The 24,611-nt window shown below is 44.0% G+C and overlaps 1 protein-coding gene across 1 annotated transcript in view; it reads right to left on the reverse strand.

The window, feature by feature from the left end:
* The window catches only part of LOC144691420 (paladin-like), a 144,798-nt gene that overhangs the window by 69,898 nt on the left and 50,289 nt on the right, over positions 1-24,611 (reverse strand). Inside the window, exons 7-11 of the mRNA XM_078559507.1 lie at positions 11,980-12,084; positions 9,044-9,139; positions 8,026-8,160; positions 5,372-5,488; positions 4,315-4,494 (exon numbers count right to left, since the gene is read on the reverse strand). Of these exons, the coding sequence (XP_078415633.1) occupies positions 4,315-4,494; positions 5,372-5,488; positions 8,026-8,160; positions 9,044-9,139; positions 11,980-12,084 (633 nt within the window). The remainder of the gene's footprint in view (positions 1-4,314; positions 4,495-5,371; positions 5,489-8,025; positions 8,161-9,043; positions 9,140-11,979; positions 12,085-24,611) is intronic.

Below are 24,611 nucleotides of genomic sequence, written 5' to 3' on the forward strand. Positions count from 1 at the left end.
ACTGTTTGGTGATGTCCAGGGTTGTTTTAAAGTTGCACATGTTGAAGGACTCAGTCTTGAATTCAGGGATTCTGCACAAACCACTTGCTTCCAGTCATTGGTGCAGGAGTTGCATCCCCGTTGGCCTACAGCATGGCCAGGAGAATGACCAGAGGCAACATAAAGCAGGATAAGCTGCTGGATGTGTGAGGAGAAGGATGGGGAAGGAAGGGCATTCAGCAGGAATTAATATATATCCAGAGTGATCTACTCTAGTCCTCCCTGAAACTCTGTGAAGAACAGTATGTCAGACGTCCCTGCTTCACTAAGGAGGTCCTAATAGAGCAGGGAGAGGATAGCATTGCCAGTGGCTATGAAGGTGACTGTGGCTATTAGCTTTTAAGCTTCTGTCTCCTTCCAGGCTGGAGCTCACGATATGTGTAACATCACCCAGTTTTCTGTCCATTCTTGCCTAAGGGAGTTCACTAAGGTTCCGTATTCCAAAAGGGCTCAATAAATTTCATTCTAGCTTGTCAGAGAGGATGATGGCAGAATGAACACGTAGCTTTGTGAGGATTGTTGGTTTCCCTATGGTGCAGGGTCCAAACCAAATTTATAATTTAGAAATTTCCATATTTACACACAAAAGTCAACTAATCGCCATTATGCATTCCATTAGTACCTGCCTTCCATGGGTCTTTGCCTGTCCTAGTGCTCCTATGCAATGCTATTCCAGCGATTGCAGCATGGCTGGTGGAAGGTGCTGAATTTTAATGGTGGAGACTGCAGGTTGCCTTACAAGATGACCTTAACCAAATCTCAGCCTAGGATGCCTGGCTTCAGACTGCACAACCTCAGCATGGGGCATCAGCAGTCCAGGCTGAATGGCTAACAGGTAACAGCAAGAGAGTGACAGTGGTGGGAGGACAAATGCTGTGACCCTGATGGAGGACAACAGGTTCACGCTCCATGGAGCCACTGCCACTGCCCAGTGGTAGTGCCTCGGCAATCCTAGCAATGCCTATTGGATGACTGTGACATTCTGCAAGCCCCTTTGAACACCTGTGTCCAGAGTTATCATGGCAGCAGTCTGAGCTTGCATGATTTCAGTCTGAACTTCCATTACGGCACTCTGACACTGGGTGACTTTTGCTTGTCCTGCAATGGAAGCTGTGATATCAGCTATCAGACACTGCATCATGGATTAGGTGTGTTCCCATGGAGTTGACCATCACTTCTACGCTGGAAAGGATGGCCCCCAAGCTCTTGCAAAACCCTGTGCCAAGTTGGTACTGGACTCCTCCGTGCTCTTGATATTGACTGCAGGCTTTTTGGCAGACATGCCAATGTACCAAGCATTTCATTGTGCGTACCCATCAGCCTTCTGCATGCTGTACCATTGAACTCATCTGAATCCTCTGTAGCAGAAATCAGCTGCAGCTTTTCCACCCAGTGAGCTAACACCTGCACTAACCTTGTACCCTGGTCTGGTTGCAGCCCACTCATGCCCAGTGCCTCACTGAGTTGAATTTAATGGCCACAGCAGTGTCCCTGTTCAGTCGAACCCTGTTGCAGCCACTTCCTGGAGCCCAGACAAAATTAAATGTCCATCAGGCAGGCTGCTGCCTGACGTCGGGGTTCCAATGCCTTTGAAGGCAAAGAGCCCGCTGCCAAGAGCTGCTGTCTAATCAGATGGCCTACAGCTTTTCATCTCAGCAGTGCCCCCAGGAGTGATGGCCACTGTTGGCATTGCAGTATGCAGGCATTGCTGGAGGCCTGAGAAGAAGGTGAGTGACTGAGGCGGGCTTGCCGGGGCCAGTCAGCCAGGCCCAAATGAGGGGGCGGGGGTGTTGGTTGATGTGGAGGGTAAGGGGAGCTCTTATTTCAAGAGGGGTCCTGGCCACCAGTGGGGCTCTCCATGGGGCATGTGGTGTCCAATGAGATCAGGATGGTTCCACCATTGATTCCACAGGAAGGCCACCGGGGTATACCTGGCTGTCTGCCCCACCACGTGTAGGTGACCAGTGGTGATAGGATGAGGCCCTAAAGTGACCATTAATTGACCACCTGAGGATCTCAATTGGCTTCAGGGCAGGAAGGCCATCCTCAAACCTTTCCACCTATCACTTAATCAAGGGCAGTCGGGAAGACAACGGGCTCTCCGTGACTTCCCACCAAATTATAGGCTCTACCCCTGCCTCTCAGCTTGCTCCCAGGAGGTATTAAATTCAGCCCTTCATGTGCATATCCCACCTCTAAGGTGTCCTTCAAAGTATATGTCATGTCAGTATCTGAACTGGTGCCTGTGAATGCGTGGGAAACGGTGTTTCTTCACCATCACTGTTGTATTGCTTTTCTACTTCTTTCCCTTCCACCACTGCCAGGCCAGGTTGCAGTTCTTTAGAATCTGAAAGTAGAAAGGCACCAGGGGTAGGGCTGTGGTGAGACAAGGGGTGTGGATAAAGAGGTGCATCTGCAGCTCATAAACCAGGAGGGATTGTGCAGTGAGGGGTAAGTGATGTGTGAGAAGTAGGATTAGGTGTAAGCACACCATCATCTTCGGTGGTTTCAACCCAATCTCTGGCCACAGTCTCAGTGATGAGCACCCCAATGACTCCTCCATTGGGTTTAAGGACATGTCTCCTGCCAGCTAGGTGTTGCCGCTTCTCCTTATGTGCTGCCATCTCTGCAAGAGAGGAGGAAATATGTCAGTGAGTCTGCTGTAATTCTTTTTTTATTCTTTCATAGGCATCACTAGCAAGGCCAGCTTTTGTTGTCCATCACTAATTGCACTAATTCTTTTTTTATTCTTTCATAGGCATCACTAGCAAGGCCAGCTTTTGTTGTCCATCACTAATTGCACTTGAACTGAGTGGCTTGCTGGGCCATTTCAGAGGACAATAAAGAGTCAACCATATTGCTGTGGGTCTGGAGTCACATGTAGGCCAGACCAGGGCAAGGATAGCAGATTTCCTTCCCTAAAGGGCTTTAGTGAGCCAGATGGGTTTTTATGACAATCAGTGATGGTTTCCTGGTCATCATTACTGAGACCAGATTTTATCAATTGAATTTAAATTTCACCAGCTACTAAGCTACCATGGTGGGATTTGAACATGTGCCCCCTAGCCCTCCAGATTACAAGTCAAGTGACATTACTGCTACAGCACCGTCTCCTCGATGTATGATGTGGCTATCATGGTTGAAAAACTGGCATCAGTGCAAGTGGGGGTGTGAGGCTTGCAGCAGTGCTGATTGTATGATGATGAGTGAAGATATAAATGTTAAGGTGTGAGTCGTGATTGATGGAGATTGTTGGTTGGTCAGTGATAAATTGTGGTGCATTGATCAGTGTATGATGATGGTGGTGCAGTTGGTGGCCTTTGGCATTTGAAGATGCATTTACTGACCTTTATCACTTGTGTGAGGCCACTGAATTTCTTGCAGCACTACATCCAGGTCCGGGCTGAACTCCTATCATTGACCATCACAGCTTTCTGGTCCCATTGCCTTGAGTTTGTCTGGAGGTCTGACTAGCCCCCTATGAATAGATGATATCTCCGTTCCTCTGCACCTCTGCAATCAAGGCACCTCAGTGCAACTCAGATAATCCCAGAGTTTGCTATCTGCCAAGCTGCACAATTCCATGTCTTTCCCAGGACAAACTCGCTTTCAGAATGACTCCCAACACCTGCTCAAGAGATGCAGGTTGGCTTTGAATAGTGGAGGCTAGCTTGAATTCATGCTAACCTCTCATGATTTTGTGGGCCCTACTCAGTCATGCAGCCATTCAACAGGACACTTAGTAAGGGCTGCATGCTACCATCATTTAAAAGAGCAGGCAGCACAAATTTTGTGCTTGGCTACATTGGACACAATGGTAGGAGGTTGGTCACACATTTCGATTACCCCCACCCATTTTCAGGTCTTATATCAAATTAATATATTTTGTGGCCTTTGATTCTGCTAGATTAATGGAGCCTCCTTAACAGCGAGTGTGAGTCAGCAGAATAGAGCTTTAAAGTCCTAGGCATCATAGGTTGGTTGTGATGTATGTTGATCTGGGCAGATAGCACCTTGATGTCTGCATTAAGTTTTAGTGATTGAAAATGGTACAGAATAAAATCACAGGGTGTATCACTGGTATTCATAGAAAGGGTAGCCAGCCTTGTTAATGAATGTGTGGAATAGATTGAAGAACATCCAATATAAGCAAATCTAAGTTCTATCTGAAAGCTGTTTATAAGCAGAAGGTTCTCTCTATGGCCCAAGTGCTTTTGGAGGTATTAACATTAAAAACCACCATTTACTTAGGAACTAGAAACAAAGAGTGTGCACCTCTAGTTGCTCCACTGTTGTAGCAGGGATGATGATCTCCTGCTGGAGGTTGTTGACCTCCCTGAGTGAGTAGACTTTCCCATCTCCTTCCAGTACTGCTTCCTCTCGCAGGTTCAGACACAGAACTCTGGTAAACTTCCTGCAATCCCCTGTCAGGTAAGACAGAATATGCACCAATCCCTGCAATCAAAATGATTTTATTTTCAGGTCTCAGGTCACCCTGTTCTCCAGCTTATTTTAGCATAAATGCCTCAGTTTTTCTTGTTATTTACAGAAATTGATTCAACCCACAATTAAGCCTGTAACCTACCAGAAACAACTGCCCGCCAATGTGTAGAGGATTTGCCAATCAGTTTATAAGGAGTAGCCCATTAGTATATAGGACGTCTGCTGATCAATATTTAAGACCTGCCCACTGGTAGAAGCGCTGTCCACCAGTAGAGAAAGGGAAGTACCCACTAATGTGTACAGTAACTTTCCTCCAGTGTATAGGGGGCAGGCATACTGGTGTGTAGGGGAGCTGTCCATTGGTATACAGAGCTCATTAACCACTGGTATATATAAGAGCTATTCTGCAGCATACAGAAAAAGACTATAGACTGGTGTCCATTAATTTAAAGAGGAAGCATCCACCATTATATAGCAGACCAGTATTTAGAGGAAATTTCAATCAGCAAATAAACAACACTATTGACTGGTACTTAGAGGAACTGTAGAAGAGCCTTCAGCCATTACATATCAAATTTGTCCAGCAGTAGTTAGATGAGCTCCCTACCACGCATTTATTCAGGAGCTAAAAACTACTATTTACAGGAGTTGCTCCCTGAATCCAAATCTATCTACCAGTAAATAGACCTACCCACCATTTTATATATTCCACCGCCACCATTTGAAGGAGCTGCCGACAATATATAGAGAAACTGCCTGACTCTACAATGTTTATAGGATCCAAGACCAATATTTAGAGGAGCTGTAGGATAAAGCTTTCAATTAGTGTAATTGAGGCTGTTCTACTGAATCTGGATGAATACATGATGAAATGAATGGCATTGCTGACCTCTGGATTGGGTTGTGCCATTCCACATACAGGCATTTTTGAAACTTTTCTGTAGTTTGCCACTTTCATCTGCTTCAGACTGCTCATTTCATCAAGATCCAGCGACTCATCAGCAAGCTGCAGGTCACAAGTAGAGAGTTAATTTGGTCCTGTAAAGGAGTTAAAATTATGTTGAGCTTTCTAATCAGAGGAAGAAATATGGTCAGTGGTCATTCGGCACTTATTATTAAGTGCAGTTATTCGTGAAACTAAGGCTATTCCTGTGCAATAAACAGCAGTGAACAGAAACAGCTAAAGCATAGACTGAAGGGTTGATTGGGTCTTTTCATGTATTTGAATCATTCACATGACTAAAGTGCAATTGTTTTTCAGGCCTTATTAGGAGTTTTATGGGTAAATATTAATCTGTCACTATATTGGAAAATGGTGAGTGAGAATGTGGAAAAATCCACATTTAGGTATTAGTAATAAATTTGGAGTGGATCATACAACACTCACCCAATTCTTCAGTATATTGCTAATGGCTTCTACTATGCAATGCATTTCCACTGCATACACAGTCAAAAACAACAACAATAACTTACATTTAATTAGCTCCTTTATCATAGCAAAATGTCCCAAGCACTTCACAAGAGCACAATCAGATAAAATTTGGCACCAAGCTACAAAAGGAGATAAAGACAGATAATCAAAAGCTTGACAAAGAGATAGGTCTTCAGGAGTATCTGAAGAAGAAGAGAGGGACAGGGATGTGTAGATGTTTAAATAGGGAATTCCAGAAGTTAGAGCCTAGACAATAGAAGGCATAACTGCCAATGAATGGACAAAGGGAATCGAGATGTACAAGAGGTCAGAATTGGAGAAACAAAAGAGTTCTTGCAAAGTTGCAGAGGGTTACAGAGGTAAGCAGGGTGAGACCATGGAAGGATTAGAACAGAAGGATGACAATTTTAAGTTTGAGGTCGTGCTCAACCAGGAGCCAACGTAGGTGAGGATGGATGAATGAGACTTGGTGCTAGTTAAGATACAAGCAGCAGATAACAAAAGCATGATGAGAGTTTCAGGAGCGAAGGGTCGGCAACACTTTAGCCAATCAGAGTCAACTTGCCAGCCAATCAACACCCTTTTCTCCTGTTGTATAAATTATTGTGATTGTTTGAAATTTGGCATTCTTGCATTTGTCCTGATGAGTGCCAGATGAAAAGCTTCGGCAACATGTCTCTGTTTTCACCAATATTCAAGTTCTGTACTGCCAAACAACTGAGGGTTGGAAGTAGGCAGTCTTGTTGATGGAAAGGATGTAGGGTCAGACGTTCGGGTCAAATATGACACAAAGATTGTGAACAGTCTCCTAGCTACTGACTCCATCCCTCTCACTAGCAACAGTCTAAGATTGATCTACAAGGGAGTCAGCAGTTACAGGAGGCAGGCAGGAAAGTGAAGTTAAGGCACAATCAGATCAGCCATGATCTTATTCAATGGCAGAATAGACTCAAAGAGCCAAATGGTCTACTTGTGTTCCTTTTTATTATGTTCTTATGTTCACCAGTGTGTTCACAATCTTGGTGTAAGATTTGATTCTGAGATGAGCTTCCAACCTTATGTTTGTGCCAGCACTAAGACTGCCTATTTCCACCTCCGTAACATCCTCGACTTTCACACAGTCTCAGCTTAACTGCTGCTGATGCTTTCCTTCATGCCTTCATTACCTCTATTTTTGACTATTCCAGCACATTCTTGGCTTGTGTCCTACATTCTACTCTCTGTAAACTTGAGGTCTTCCAGAGCTCAGCTGCCCATGTCTTGCAGCAAATCCAGTTCCCCTATCAACCCATGCCCGGTGATTTACATTAGTTTCTATTCAAGCAACGTCATGACTTTAAAGTTCTCATCCTTGTTTTCATATCCCTCCATCACCTATCTCTGTAATATCCTCAAGTTCTACAACCCTCTGAGATACCTACATTCCTCTAATTCTGGCCTCTGGCACATTCCCAATTATAATTGCTCCACCAATGGTGGCCGTGCCTTCAGTTGCCTAGGCCCCAAACTCTGGAATTCCCTCCCTCTACCTCTCTGCCTCTCCCCTTGGCTTTCCTCCTTAAAACCAACCTCTTTGACCAAGCTTTTGGTCATCCGACTTACTATCTCTCTATGTGACTCAGTGTCATATTTGGTTTTATAATGTTCTTGTGAAGCATCTTGGGACTTCTCATTAAATTAAAGGCACTTTACAGATAGAGATAAAAGTTGCTGTTGTTGTTGGTTCAGCCTCAGACAGTGACCAGGGAGTAGTTGAAATAGTTGTTTAGGGAACAGAGATGTAGTCGGACACAAAGACATGGGGCAGAATTTTCTGCTCATTGATTCCCTTGCCTACTAAGAACCTATCAACCTCCGCCTTAAAAATATTCAATGACCCTGCTTTCTCTGCCTTCTGAGGCAGAGTTCCAAAGTTGGGCAGCCCTCTGAGAGAAAAAAATTCTCCTAATCTCTCTCCTAAAAGGGCAACCCCTAACTTTAAAACAGTGACCCCATGTTATGGACCCACTCACAAGAGAACACATCCTTTCCACAATTGTGTATCCCTCTCACTGAATTTAAACTCACGTGAAAGCAGCTGTTCAAGTTCTCATTGAATGCGAGTGACTTACTAGAACACAAAGCCGACCACTGATGAGATTAGCAGGAGACTTCAACTCAAATCTGGGCATAGCACTCATTAACCTGTAGAAGAAAGGTTTCCTACGCATCCAAGTACTGAACATGACTGAGAAAGCCAATGGATACTGGAAACAGATAAAAACAGTTCACATAAAAATATTTTCATGCACTAAAGGTGTCACAAGATGTTTAATGCCTTTTAAATACCCCAATAACCTTATGTTCCAAGATGTCAGCCTTAACTTAGTGATAGCACTCTTATGTCCAAGTCTGAAGGCTGTGGATTCAGGTCCCAATACAGAGATTTGAGCACATCATCTAAGTTTATGTTTCAGTGCAGTATTGATGGAGTTCTGTATTCATGGAGGTGCTGTATTTCAAATCAGACATTATACCAAGACCCTGAACTGAATTTTTTAAGTTGACACCCAATCCCAAAGTCGGCCTCAATTCTGGATTGAGAACCCAGAAATGGCTGTGGCGAGACATCGATCGCAACCTTCCTAGAGATGGCTAATTATGAAGTCACCTCCAGGAGCCCCATCTAATTAAGGATGGCAGGCAGATCAGGGAAGCAGGAGGCCCAATAGGAAGGTCCGCAGCAATGTCCGCCTAGCAGCTCCATTTTATTATCTTATCGTTTATGTGGGATCTGTCTGAGTGTTTAAGTTAGCCTTCACTTTTTACGACAGTGGCTACATTTCAAAAGTACTACATTGGTTATCAAATACTTCAGGATGTTCTGTGGTCGTGACAGGTGCTATATATGCAAGTTCTTTTTTTCTTGCTCCCAACAGATAGTCACATCCGTCCGGGACACATACCGGAATTTTGGATGCACATTGCATATAATCCATCCTAATCCTATTCAATTTCAGGTAGGACCTCAGAGGACAGTACCCTTCATGTATTTTTTATTTGCGAATGAATTTGGACATTTAAATTCCTATCAATATAATCTACACTGTAATACATACTGAGCTGCACATAAAAAGTAACATTTCTGACCTGTTCATGGAGGTAGCTGTTGAAAGCAATTAGGTAAAAATATCTCTGAAAGATCTGGAAGGTTTTGCTGATCAAGTTTTCTCGCGAACTGGTTCCCTAAAAAAATGCAAGACAATTTTTCTAAAAATTGATATTAATTTTGTCAAAATTACGCAATACGTTTAAACGGTTTTGAAGAGATTTCACTATTTATTGAGAGCATCTTTCCAATTTGAACACAAATTTTTTAAATGCATTAATCCTATCTCCCAGACCCAGTACACACAAGGCGAAGACTATCACAAATAACATCCCAACATTACTGTATAAAGAATTAGTGCATACATTTCATTATATAAGTACTAAAAATACAGAACTTGATTGCCATTGAACTTCCAGAGACTTGCTGCAATTTCTTTTTCATGTCTGAGAAACAAATTAAAATTATCTGGAGATCTGAGTGACTATAGTCCCAAGACTCTCAAAGAGCAAAATTAGCTGGGGAGGAGATAAATATCAATATACTACAGATGCTGCAAAAATTATCCCTATTTTCCACTCTCCACAGTTGTTGCAGGACATACTGAGTGTTTCCAGAATTTTCTGTTTTTTATTTTAGCAGGAAAAGAGTTTAGATCCTAGACTAATGAGAGATTAGGAACAGAGAAACAGGATTAGGAACAGAGAAACAGGAATAGGCCATCGAGCCCTTTGAACCGGTTCCTCTATTAGCCGTAATAGTAGCTATTACTGGTCTACCCTAAACTGCTGAATATGTCTTGGGGAGCACAAAGTGAGGGAGAATGGAAGAGCAATATAGATCTTGAAAGGATGAAGGAAGAAAGAATTTGCATACTTATATAGCGCCTTTCACCACCTCATTCGATCCAAAGTGCTTCACACCCAATGAACTACTTATTGAAATGCAGTCACTGTTATAATGAGGAGAAACATGACAGCCAATTTGTACACAGTAAGGTCCCAGAAACATGAATGAGAAAAGACAAGATAACCTGTGTTTTGTGACGTTACTTTAGGGTTATATTTTGGCAGTACACCAGGAGAACTCCTGTGCTCCTCTTTGAATGGTGCCTTGGGATCTTTTACATTCACCTGAGGAGGCGGATGAGGGCTCGGCTCAACATCTCATCTGAAAGGCAGCATCTTCAATGATGCAACACTCCCTCAGAACTGCACCGAATTGTCATCTTAGATTATATGCTCAAGGCACTCGAGTTGGACAGCAACTTTCTGACTCAACAGTGGAAGCGCTGGCACTGAACCAAGGCTGACACCTCGTGATAGCTTGCAACTCCAAGGATAGAGGAACTGGTATACAAATGAAGCTCATAAGCTATGAGGAAAGCTCGGATGTCCTGCAAATCTTTACTCTGGGGAAGGGTGGATCCAGAGGTAATGTTACTCAGGTATTCATGGTTTTTAAGTGAAAAGGTAAATTGATTTCCAATATGTTAGAGATTGCAAACGTGAAGCTGGAAAACTGCAAAGACAGTTTAGATGTAACTACTTTACACAGGAGGAAGTGAATGCTAGAATGGACTGGCCAAGGAGGTGCAGAAAGGTTTAAAGGAAAATTGGATGGATATTTGATGGAGTAGGTGATTGAGTTTTTGGAGTTGGCCAGTTGAACGGAAATCTTTTCTCGTGCTGCTTTTTCACACGTTGACATACTATCTAATACAGCATGACAAATATTAATGAGCTCTCAGTTCTTGTTCAAGCATTGAATCTCATGACATAAACATTGTGGCTCTTTTCCATTATGCAGATGGGTTTATAGCTTTTTATTCCATTGAAACAACAGCATTCCCATGAGCAGCCTGTCATAGCACCTGTAATGTAGAAAAACACCTCAAGCCCCTTCACAGAGGCATAATCAGATAAAAATGGACAGCAATAAAGAAGGAGATATTAGGAGGACTGAACAAAAGGTTTGGTAAAAGAGGTACAAATGCAAAATTTGAAACAAAGACAGATAATACCAGAAACACTCAGCAGCATCTGTGCAAAGTAAACACAAATTGACGTTTCAGGTGTCAACCCCTTGATGAGAATTGGAACCAAGGGATCTGCCTCTAGATACTGAACTGGGTGGGCACCTCACCCATTGCACCATAATGAGGCCTGGTTATTAAAATAGACTGGGTCTCTCGCAGCACCTCGCAGGCAATTGGCCTATTTATTTTGCCCGGGGAGTAAAAATTCTCTCCTGTGTTTCATTAATTGTCCAGTTTAATTGTACTGCTTGTTTTGCTTGATACACTTCTTGAGGTCTCCAGTGCTGCAGTATTCTAGAACCTATTGCAACCAGTTAACGGGCAGCCAGTGTGAAACGCGAGCTGCAGTTATCAGTGCTGCCAGGGCGGGGGCAGGAGGAGGGCGAGTGCAGGAGTTTGCGCATGTGCGCGAGTGTGCACAATGATAGCTCCCTGAGGCACAGAGCTCCCTCAGGGAGTTGAAGATTTTAAAAATCAGAAATAAAAAACTAGCAATGTTAAAAACATGTCCCCTCCTGTGATTCTGTCACATGAGCAGGGAAATGTTATAAATTAAATTTAAAAGTTTTTTATTTTATTTTTATTTGCTGTTGGAAGCCTCATCCTACCCGTGGCCGAGGTTTCCTAAAAGATCCAAAGGCCACTTGGCCTTTTCTGCTGCTGCCAACCACAAGGTTGGACAGGCAGTGAAAAATTTCATTCAATTATAACACTAATGGCCTTAATAGGCCTGTTAATTGTCAGCAGGCACGCTGCCAACTCCCCCACGTGCCCGTCGACCGAAATATTGCGCGAGTGTGCGATGACGCCGGGACGCTCACCCGATGTCATCGCACATCATTTACACTCGAGCGTGCACCCACCCACTCAGCGCAAATTTCTGCCCATTGACTTGTTTCAATTTATAAGATAAAAGTTCTTTGAACTGTAGAAAATTACCTGGCTCCGACCTTCCTCTGAGAGCTTTTTTACTTTATCTTTGTAAAGGTAGATAGTTTCCTTCAAATCATGCATTTCTGAACAAATATTCACAATGCTATCCACCTGCAAATTCAAATGAGGTGTTTTTAACAGTTATCACATTGAATTTATGGTAGAACTTTTCCATATTGGAGGAGGATTCTTCCGCCTCGGTCCCCATCTTACCCTATTCTACGTGACATTAACTGGCAGATAATCGAGAGACTGAGTCGGACTGGAGAAAGTTTTGTCATAGATGTTCCCCAGGGACTCTTGCTGTTCCTGATATTTAGTCATGACCTAGACCTTGGTGTACAGGGGGCACAATTTCAAAATTTGCGGATGATACGAAACTTGGAAGCACTGTGAACTGTGAGGGGGATAGTGTAGAACTTCAAAAGGACATGGACAGTTGGTGGAATGAGCAGACAGGCAGCAGATGAAATCAAATGCAGTGAAGTGTGAAGTGATTCATTTTGTTAGGAAGAACATGGAGAGATAGTACAAAATAAAGAGTACAATTCTAAAGGGGGTGCAGGAGCAGAGGGACGTGAGTGTATATGTGCATGAGTCATTGAAGGTGGCAGGACAGGTTCAGAGCACTGTTAATAAAGCATACAGTATCCTAAGCTTTATTAATAGCAACGTAGAGTATGAGCAAGGAGTTTATGTTAAAATAAAAGCAAAATACTGCAGATGCTGGAAATCTGAAACAAAAACAGAAAATGCTGGAAAAACTCAGCAGGTCTGACAGCACCTGCGTTAACTTATATAAAACACTGGTTTGGCCTCAAGTGGAGTATTGCATCCAGTTCTGGGCCACACACTTTGTAAAGGCATTAGAGAAAGTGCAGAAAAGATTAATGAGAGTGGTTCCAGGGATGAGGAACTTTAGTTATGTAGATAGATTGGAGAAGTTGGGACTATTTTCTTGAAGATTGAGAGGAGATCTGATCGAAGTATTCAAAAACATGAGAAATCTGGATAGAGTAGATAGGGAAAAACTGTCCCCACTGGTGGAAGGATTGAGAATGAGAGGGCACAGGTTTAAGGTAATTGGCAAAAAAAGCATTGGAGACATGAGGAGAAACTTTTTCATGCAGCAAGTGAAAAAGGCATGGGACACTTGCCTTTATCAATTGAGGCATAGATTACAAAAGTAGGGAGATCATGTTGGAGTTGTATAGAACCTTGGTGAGGCCACAGCTGGAGTACTGTGTGCAGTTCTGGTCGCCACATCATAGGAAGGATGTGATTGCACTGGAGGGGGTGCAGAGGAGATTCACCAGGATGTTGCCTGGGATGAAACATTTAAGTTATGAAGAGAGGTTGGATAGACTTGGGTTGTTTTCGTTGGAGCAGAGAAGACTGAGGAATGACCTGATCGAGGTGTACAAGATTATGAGGGGCATGAACAGGGTGGATAGGGAGCAGCTGTTCCCCTTGGTTGAAGGGTCAGTCACAAGGGGACACAAGTTCAAGGTGAGGGGCAGGAGGTTTAGGGGGATTTGAGGAAAAACTTTTTTACCCAGAGCGTGGTGACGGTCTGGAATGCACTGCCTGGGAGGGTGGTGGAGGCGGGTTGCCTCACATCCTTTAAAAAGTACCTGGATAAGCACTTGGCACATCATAACATTCAAGGCTATGGACCAAGTGCTGGTAAATGGGATTAGGGAGGTAGGTCAGGTGTTTCTCATGTGTCGGTGCAGACTCGATGGGCTGAAGGGCCTCTTCTGCCCTGTGTGATTCTGTGATTCTGAGCAGTTAGAAGCTAGAATACACTGCCAGAGAGTGTGGTGGAGTGTGACAAGGTGCAATCGAGACATTCAAGAGGGAATTAGATTATTACCTGAAAAGGAAGAATGTGCAGAGTTTTGGTGGAGAAGGCGGCAAAATAGCACTAGATCCATTGCTCATTCGGAGAGCAGTACAGACACAACCGGCCAAATTGCCTCTGGCTTTGCTGTAGCACTTCTGTGATCCTGTGAAGCCCCAAAGTTCTGCCTCCCCTTTACCATAGTACCATAGATCCAAAGTATACTGCGCTTATCCAGATCTTGAGAACAAATTTGATGGGTCAAGTCATTTGCATGGCCTTGCCACGCCTATGCCATGGTAGGGCCTTGCACTGGGAAACAGCTGTTGGGGCATAGTTGGAACTGTGCGTTTAGCTGCCAGCCTCAGAGTTTTCTGATCTGCAACAGTAGCCAGAGATCCTCCAGGATTAAAGGTTTATCTGGGGGTGCCGGCGGAGGTGGGAAAGGGCCACGATGCTGGGAGAGGAAGGTAATGCTTAATTTTCCAATCTCTCTTGTTGCTGCTTGGTTTCTCAGACCCTCCAATCCAATAGAAACCAATGCATAAGCCCTAGTGCCCATTTTTTTCAAGCACATGTAAAATGGGTGCTCTTCCATCCTACGGAGAAGAAGCTACAGCAGGAAGTCTGAGAAACACTTCCCCTTAAATCATCTCACCTGTGGGGCTCACCCTTGTCCTATGCATGCTGGAGGCACAGAATTTGATCTGCCTCTTTGTGGCCATCTGGACATCCCAAGGCAACAAAAAAGTGACAGAGACCTTATTGTCTTTTACCTTCCTGTACTTCAGCATTCTCTGAATCTATGGAGAATAATATTGAACCCTCCAGACTTTGGGGTTAAATGTATAATACAGGAATACACCAAGTACAGCATAAGTAGCAGAGAATTCTACATTCTGCTAAACTCGACAAGATCAAATTTGTTCTAACCCCCCTTTTAAATGTGTTTGCAATTAGCTTAATTTGTCTATCTTGTAAAAGTGTTTTTCTAGTTTTAAGTTGGTGGTTGTTCTTTTAAAGGCAGTCAGGATACATAAGTAGTTTAAAAATAAATTGCAGTTCAGATTTGTGTTCCAAGTTTATTTTAATACTTTGTTCCACATTTCACCAGTTGCAAGGTAGAGATAAGTGTCAGCCTTGGCTCAGTGGTAACACTCTTGCCACTGAGTTGGAAGGTTATGGGTTCCAGCCAAAGATAAACCAGGGTGTTACCAAATACTGCATGAACAGATACCGTACTGAAGAATACCTTCCGGATTTCTTTTGCTAGAGGTGAGAAGGATAAGAGGTGAGTTGACAGTTGGGACAGCCCTGAAATAAGGACCAATAGATTTCTGAGATGATAGATAAGACAACACAAACATAAGATTACCCTACAGAAAATACTAAGAATACAGAGAATAAAGTATACTCACTTCTTCAACAATTCCCCTGCCATTTGGGAATGAAGTGCTGTAACTTTCAATGATCTGGAAGTGACTTTCTTGACCAGAAACTCCTCTCTTTTCATATCTAAGTTTATAACCATGTGATTATCAACCGCTCTTTAGCATGTAACCATATGTCAACAGATTACAAAGATTGCTCATTGAAAAGGTTTAAGAATATATATTATTGGTTATTAATAATAGAATCAAACTCACAGAAACCAAGCAGTTTCCCTTGAACAGAACTAAAAGCTATTCCATTTAGATGAAAGATGTAAGAAACTGAATGATATCAGGACGTAATTCATGCATCGTATTTATAAAAACAGAAAAGGAGCATTTTTAGGAATATTTTTCCGATACTAACCCTACCTACCCATGTCCCTCAATCTCAACTACTGACCTTCATCCCACCTACTGGCCTTCTCCTATATCTCTCAGTTGAACCAACCAACTTTCTTCTCATATCCCTCAATCGTTACCCGCTCTGGAAACCCATCAAACAGTCCCTTGACTCCCATGAGTATTGTACACTTCAGTATCCTTCTCTCTTAGTTCATTCAACAACATTACTCCTTGGGTGAAAGCATTTCACTCGACTTCCCTTCTTACTTGCAACTTCCTCATTTTAACTTGTCTCCAGGGATGTGAACCTTTCATTATAGGAACATTGGAATGGAAGTAGGCCATTCAGCCCCTCAAGCCTATTCTCCCATTCAATGAGATCATAGCTGATCTGTAGCATAACTGCACATCCCTTAATACCTTTTCACAAAAATCTAGCAATCTTAGATTTAAATTAACAATCAATTACTGTTTGCGGAGAGAGTTCCAAATGTCTACTGCCCTTTTCACGTCGAAGTGTTTCCTAACTTCACTCCTGAAAGGTCTGGCTTTAGTTTTTTGCCTATACCATCTAGTCCTTGACTCCCCAACAAACAGAAAGAATTTCTCTCTATTTACAATATTAGTTTCCTTTCCCTTATAAATTCCAGAGAAAAGAATCCAGTTTGGGTAGTCTCTCCTTGTAATTTAAATCTGCACACCCTCTGAGTCCAATATACCTTTCCTAAGGTTTGTTGTCTAGAACTGATCTCAGCACCCTAGGTACTCCAGGGCTTTGTATAGCTGTAGAATAACTTCCACCCCCTTGTATTCTAGTCCCCTTGATATGAAGGCCAGCATATGTTCTATGCCTGTTTATGATCTATGTTCAATGATCTTTGTAGTTGGATTTCCAAGTCTCTTTAGACCTCCACTGTTTCTAGTTTTTCACCATTTAGAAAGTATTTTGTTCTATGCTTTTTAGATCCAAAGTGGATGACATGCATTTGCCTACATTGGAATCCATTTTCCACAGTTTATAATTCATTTAATCTATTAATATCTAATAATTTTCTGCGCACTGCTTACAATACTGTCTATCTTTATATCATCGGCAAACTTGGATGTGACTTCCTATGCCATCATAAAGTGATTAGGAAAAATACCGAATAGTCAAAGTCCCAATACAGATCCTTGCAGATACCACTAGTCACATCTTGTAGTTAAGAGTAGCTGAGAATTATTGCTATTCACTATCTCCTGATGCTCAACAAATTTCCTAACCAAAGTCAATAATTTGCTTTCAATTTCATGAGCCTCAATTTGAGCTAACAGCCACTTAGGAGGGCCTTTATCAAACGTTTTCTGGGAATACATATCAATAACATCCATAGACAATACCCTTTCACGACTTTAGTCACCTTTTCAAAAAAATGTAATCAGATTCGTCAGGCATGGCCTACCCTTTACAAATTCATACTGACTCTCTCTGCTGAAAAATTTCAAGGTGTTCAGTCACTCTATTCTTAATTATAGATTAACAGATATTAGGCTAAATGGACTATAGTTCCTTAGATTCCCTTCCTCACTTTTTATAAACATTGGAATGACATGCACAATTTTCCAATCTAAAGGAATGGCTCCTGACTCAACAGCTTAGCCAGTGGATGGTAATCAAATTATTTTCGGGATTCCAGATGTGCCGTGCATCTCAGGAATAATTAGAGTTCATGCAAAGAAGCAATAGTTGTGGACAGTGTTTCCAATGGCACCACCCAGAGGATTTGGCAGCTCCCAATTAGAGTTTGTGCCAGACTTGGTAGGCTCTACAAGAAATGTGAGAAAAATTGAGGAACACACTCAACTTCACTTTATCCCTGATATCAATACATTCTTTCCCATTTGCTGCCAGGTACAAGGGACATGGGTGACTGTGCAGTCTGAGACTTAGACCACCCTCCATTCAGCTGCTACCTCTGCTTTTACTGGATTGTGGTCATCAGTCTCAAATGCTATCACCTTCTTTAGGTGAAATCCCTGCAGCAAAATTTCAAAAACAGCTACTTGTATTTATCTAGCCTAGCACTTTTAATGCAGTGAAACATCTCAAAGCATGAGTGTAATCAAACAAAAATGAACACTGATCAGAAGAAAACGACTTCCCCTTTCCCATCAACTCCCTCCAAACCAACCTGGCTAACTCCCACCACCTGCCACCGCCCCCACCCGACCTGACCTGACCCCACCACCCAACTCCCCCTGATGCCTGACTCCATCCTGATCAGGCCTGACTAGCCTCCAACCCAACCTGTCTATCCACAACTGCCCAGCTCCCCCCGCCCCCCGCCAATCCGACCTGTCTAGCTCCTGAGCTGCCAACCCCTCCCAACCCAATCTAACTGTCCCCCAAACCACCTACCTCCTCGCCCACCTGCCACCCTACTACCCTACCAGCTACCGCCTTGCCACTCTACCTACCTACTCACCTATAACACTGCCCAGCTGCAGCCCTCACCCACCTACCTACCCTTAACCACTTACCTCATCCAACCTACCCCCTCACCCAGCCACATTCTCTCTGTAGCTTTTCAAAGAAGCTTTGGGACATTTAAATTCTTTACTAACCAGAATACGACAGCTGGTGCTGCAAAAAGGGGCAGAGCCTGGTCTTCCCTGATGACCCAGCACTATGCAGAAGCAGTTCCATTTCAGGTACACCCCACATTTCTGGAGAAACCGGGATCGGAAGTCCCAGCCAGAAATGCAGAGCTCCAGCTCTGACAGGGCGGAGTGGTAATCCGATTGTGATTGCAAGCCCTTGGAAGATTCAGGCCAAGGTGCCTTAAAGTACTTCGTGGATGACGATTTGTTAAGTGCAGTCACTGCTGTTTTGTGGGTAGGCACAGCAGCTAATTTGTGCTCAGCGTCCATAAACATCAAATTAGATAAATCACCGTATACTCTGTCCATTCACTACCACCAACACAAATTTCCTTTTCACTGTATACTACAGCCTTTGAATAGCTGCCGCATGGTTTTCACGTCTGCTGCTGCCCAACCACCCCATGCACAAACTTTTCAATGTTATTCAAAAATGGGATTAAATCACAAATAGGGGCAGCAGTGAAATTGTGGCACAGCCTAACTCCTTTCCTTTCCCAATGTCAGGCAGGCTTAGAATAAAGCAGCACATAGGCATCTAGCTAATCCTAATGGGCATGCTACATGGGTGGAAGTGCGATTCCATCATAAATTGTGGCGACCGAGTGATTGTCACAAATGGAGTGAGCTCATGGCGCTGACAAAACCATGAGGCAGAAACAGAATTCAGAGGGCCCCAGGGCACTTCCAAGCTGAAGGCAGAAGAGGCCTGAAAGTAACATTGGCTCCAATGGGAGCTATCAATGTTTAAATTGAGGTATTTGTTCTCCTCCATTGTAAAATTACCTTTCTCCTGGCAAACTCTGGGGTTTAACGCAGTTCACAGTTGGTAAGAGTTCTGCTAAAATCTCTTAACGGGATAAAGGGTACAATTCCTGAGGTTGCCTGAGAAGTCCGCCTGCCTCATCTACTTGGTATGAATCAGAGACCAGGCGGAAGATTTGCCCATGGCACTTCTACCTCCTGGGAAAAGGCAGATGAAAGAACATGGCTATCTACTGACAGAAACAGGTCATGGGGTCAGTAGTTTTTTTTAATTTATTTACAGGATGTGGGCTTCGCTGGCTGGGCCAGCATTTATTGTCCATCACTAGTTGCCCTTGAGAAGGTGGTGGTGAGCTGCCTTCTTGAGTCACTGCAGTCCATGTGGTGTAGGTACACCCACAGTGCTGTTAGGAAGGGAGTTCCAGGATTTTGGCCCAGCGACAGTGAAGGAATGGTGATATACTTCCAAGTCAGGTTGGTGAGTGACTTGGAGGGGAACTTCCAGGTGGTGGTGTTCGCATCTATCTGCTGCCCTTGTCCTTCTAGATGATAGTGGTCATGGGTTTAGAAGGTGCTGTCTAAGGAGCCTTGGTGAATTCCTGCAGTGCATCTTGTAGATGGTACACACTGCTGCTACTGTGCGTCGGTGGTGGAGGGAGTGAATGTTTGTGGATGGGGTGCCAATCAAGCGAGCTGCTTTGTCCTGGACGGTGTCAAGCTTCTTGAGTGTTGCAGGTCCTGCAGTTATCCAGGCAAGTGGGAAGTATCCCATCACACTCCTGACTTGTACTTTGTAGATGGTGGACAGGCTTTGGGGAGTCAGGAGATGAGTTACTCGCCACAGGATTCCTAGCCTCTGACCTGCTCTTGTAGCCACAGTATTTATATGGCTAGTCCAGTTCAGTTTCTGGTCAATGGTAACCCCCCAGATATTGATAATGGGGGATTCAGTGATGGTAATGCCATTGAATGTCAAGGGGCGATGGTTAGATTCTCTCTTGTTGGAGATGGTCATTGCCTGGCACTGGTGTGGTGCGAATGTTACTTGCCACTTGTCAGCCCAAGCCTGAATATTGTCCAGGTCTTGGACATGGACTGCTTCAGTACCTGAGCAGTTGCAAATGGTGCTGAACATTGTGCAATCATCAGCGAACTTCTGACCTTATAATGGAAGGAAGATCATTGATGAAGCAGCTGAAGATGGTTGGGCCGAGGACACTCCTGCAGTGTTGAGCAGGTTATTGCAATGCAAGTGCCACTTGATAGCACAGTTAATGACCCCTTCAATTTCTTTACTGATGATCGAGAGTAGACTGATGGGGCGGTAATTGGCCAGGTTGGATTTGTCCTGCTTTTTGTGTACAGGACATACCTGGGCAATTTTCCACATAACTGGGTGATGCCAGTGTTGTAGCTGTAATGCAACAGCTTGACTAGGGGCACAGCAAGTTCTGGAGTCTTCAATACTATTGCCAGAATATTGTCAGGGCCCATAGCCTTTGCAGTATCCAGTGCCTTCAGCCATTTCTTGATATCATGTAGAGTGAATTGAATTGGCTGAAGACTGGCATCTGTGATCCTGGGCACCTCTGGAGGAGGCTGAGGGGATCATCCACTCAGCACTTCTGACTGAAGATTGTTGCAAATGCCTTATCTTTCGCACTGATGTGCTGGGCTCCGCCATCATTGAGGATGGGGATATTTGTGGAGCCGCCTCCTCCAGTGAGTTGTTTAATTGTTCACCACCACTCATAACTGGATGTGGCAGGACTGCTGAGCTTAGATCTGATCCGTTGGTTGTGGGATCGCTTAGCTCTGTCTATCACTTGCTGCTTATGCTGTTTAGCACTCAAGTAGTCCTGTGTTATAGATTCACCAGGTTGACACCTCATTTTTAGGTATGCCTGGTGCTGCTCCTGGCATGCCCCCCTGCACTCTTCATTGAACCAAGGTTGATTCCCTGGCTTGATGATAATGGTAGAGTGGGGGATATGCTGGGCCATGAGTTCACAGGTTATGTTCGAGTACAATTCTGCTGCTGCTGATGGCCCACAGTGCCTCATGGATACCCAGTCTTGAGTTGCTAGATCTGTTTGAAATCTATCCCATTTAGCACGGCAGTAGTGCCACACAACACGATGGAGGGTATCCTCAATGTGAAGGTGGGACTTTGCCTCCACAAGGACTGTGCAAGGTCACTCCTACTGATACTGTCATGGATAGCTGCAATTGCGGCAGGTAGATTGGTGAGGATGAGGTCAAGTATGTTTTTCCCTATTGTTGGTTCCCTCACCACCTGCCGTAGATCCAGTCTAGCAGCTATGTCCTTTAGGACTCGGTCAGTAGTGGTGCTACTGAGCCACTCTTGGTGATGGACATTGAAATCCCCCACCCAGAGTACATTCTGTGCCCTTGCCACCCTCAGTGCTTCCTCCAAGTGGTGTTCAACATGGAGGAGCACTGATTCATCAGCTGAGGGAGGGCGGTACGTGGTAATCAGCGGGAGATTTCCTTGCCCATGTTTGACCTGATGCCATGAGATTTCATGGGGTCTAGAGTTGATGTTGGGGACTCCCGCCTGACTGTATACCACTGTGCCGCCACCTCTGCTGAGTCTGTCCTGCCGTCGGAACAGGACATATCCAGGGATGGTGATGGTGGTGTCTGGGACATGATCTGCAAGGTATGATTCCATGAGGATGACAATGTTAGGCCGTTGCTTGACTAGTCTGTGAGACATCGATCACAATCTTGGCACTAACCCCCAGATGTTAATAAGGAGGACTAAAATCACAAACATTATTTACCCACCAACAAATTGCCATGATCTCACTGACAGTGATTTTTACACAGGCTTTTGGATGGGCTAAACTATACACAAAGTTAATGATGAGGTGGGGGAAGTGTGTGGTGGTCAGGGGGTGGTTGGGGGGAGGTGGCGTGGGAGTGGGGAGATTCTATTTCCAATGCAAATTTAACTCAGGCCTGGGCAGAGAAAATGCTATGGTTTCCATGAGGCTGAAGTGAGCTGGGACCTGTTGTTAAGGTGAAGAGGCCAAACTGTTTGCTTTGGTACTCCTCCAGGCTCCACAAGGAAATATTAAATCTCCCTGCATGAGACTTCCCTCTATTCCGCCACCCCACTTCCCTCCAGCTGGACTTCCCATGGGCCTCCTGATTATCCAGATGTTGACAGCAATTCTCCAACCATTTCCCACATGGAAAGGGAGGGTAGTAGCTCCAGCTGTAGGTTAATGAAGGCCAGGGATTAGCTAGCTGATTCTGCAGCAGATGATCTTCCAAGTCACCTTACCACCCACCCGACCAAACCTGCACAGAGCTAAAATTGGGGTGGCATTCCATTTTCCAGTCCCACCACAGTGTGATCTGCTTTAGTTTGATCAGGGAATTTCAGCCTTGCAATCTCCGCCTGAATGAGTCACGTCTAACCACGGCACTGAAAGAGTGTTGCAAAATAATTAGCTGCAAATGACAAATAATTTACCAGTTTAACCAACTCTGGAGCCAGTGAACAAGCCAAAGTAAGAAAGGGTAAAATCCCTCCCTCAGTCTGGCTGATACTCTCAAGCAATACACACTGGACACATGAGCATTGAAATAGAGAGCAGAGGGATTTAGGGAGGAAGTTCCAGAGAGGCTGTCGCTCATGGACTGAGGAGGAGGTTAGAGTTGGAAGGCACAGCATGGAGAGGGGGAAATGTGTGCTGAGATAGGACAGAATTATGTGGCACACAAAACCCACAATTCTTAGCTCCCCAACAGTTTACCAGGATTATTGGATTCCAGCAAAGGAGGAGGTGAGTGATAAACAGTACACAAAATAAACGATTTAACCTTGTCCTTTCACTTTGGTAAAACATCCAAATTGCATGGTGCTTTTGGAATGATTATGCGAAAATTGCCCCCAAAAAGTGTTGCAATTAGATTTTGCGGATCAATGCTGAAAACTCTGTCAAAGGTCTAGCAACTGTGGAAAATGCCTCTGCTCTATGTGGAAGTAGCATTTTGAGGATGTTGGAAGAACCTTTCCAGCAATTCAAAGAGTGTGATCAAATCTCTACATTTATTATCATTTTATTTACTCAGGTTAATGATGTTCTAAGATATGTATGAAACTTTGTACTCTTTGATTAAAGAACAGAAACCACAATACAACCTCATATTGCAATCACTATTTTGTACAATGTCAGCTCATCTCAAATGCCTTACCTTTCTATCTGAGGAAATGCTGTTCTGTGAGCTATCAGCAGCGCACCTATTATCATTCCAAGGTTAGAGCGTCCCACTCCCGTTTGACAGTTAAAGAGGAGGGCAGGAGGTGGTTTGCAACTGTCCTTGAAGGTGATGCTTGGACACTCCTGGAAAATCAGAACGTCAAATAACACAGAAAAGGCAGACACCAGAACTATCAAAAAATGGATCTACTTGATATTCCAATGATAGTTAATGGACTGAATGTTACCAGCCCTCTGGAGATGGGCTGGAAGACGAGAAGCTTCATTAAATGGTAACGGAAGGCATTGGAAGGGGAATCGGATGCCATGGTGGGTGACCAATTAAATCAATTAATTGGCCAATTAACAGCCACTTCCACTCTGCTGGCATTTGAACATAAATTCAGGAGATATTTTTAACCAACAACTTAATCGGTATTATCTGTTTTACACCATCAAGCCAAGTCGCAATTACCCCCTCTGATGCTATATAGGTTCACCAGTAAGCAGGCACATGAAGGGGATTTTGGAAAGTAATGAGGAGTGGAATATCTAGGACAGGAGAGACCACAACATTTCTTGTGGAGATTGGAGGAGCACTCCTTGCTACACAAAGGTAAGTTTTTAACATTAGCTCCAAGAGCTTTTTCATCCTTCCAGACCACTATTGCACTGGTATTCTGTTCAAGTATATTAAACTTCTTATAGCCAGTTGGTGAAGGAGGAGACCAGAAGTCAATCTTTACTCAGCTTTAGATTTATTCACAAAGTGAGAAATCGCAGAAGTATAGCTCCTAACTCTCCAACTTCTACCAGTGTCAATAAGTGTCTCTTTATCTGTGCATAAATCATTATCCAATATTGGATCCCCCACTGTAGGCACTGAACCTTAATTTATACAATTAACAAATTACCCTTTTTGCTTTTTAAACAGGACCTAACAAATAATATTCACAAACAATGGGCAGAATCATCCCATATTTTCATTAAGTGCCGTAGAGGACGGGTAAAATGATGGTTTACCTGCCGGCCGCAGTGGTGGCTTCTCACGCCGTATTGTCCCAAACCCGCTGCATTAATTATGCATTCCTGGGAAACACATCGTTACTATGGTGGGCAGACTCTCATTCACCCGCCACCCCATCACCTCGCCGTTTCATCACACCAGGCGCCATATTTCAAGTGAAGCTGTGTGCACACCTCTCAGTGCTTCCAGCGAGAACTGCTGCATGGAAGATATGGCCCCGAATGGCAGGAAAACTGCAGCCCTAGGCTTCAATGGGGCATCCCTGGAGGGCCTTTTGGATGCAGTGGAGGCTCGTTGAGTTGTCCTCTACCCCCTCTCTGGCCACAGGATGGACCGCAGCCTCACTAATCTGG

Source organism: Cetorhinus maximus, chromosome 2 (assembly GCF_964194155.1).
Source record: "Cetorhinus maximus chromosome 2, sCetMax3.hap1.1, whole genome shotgun sequence".
NCBI classification, from domain to species: Eukaryota; Metazoa; Chordata; class Chondrichthyes; order Lamniformes; family Cetorhinidae; genus Cetorhinus; species Cetorhinus maximus.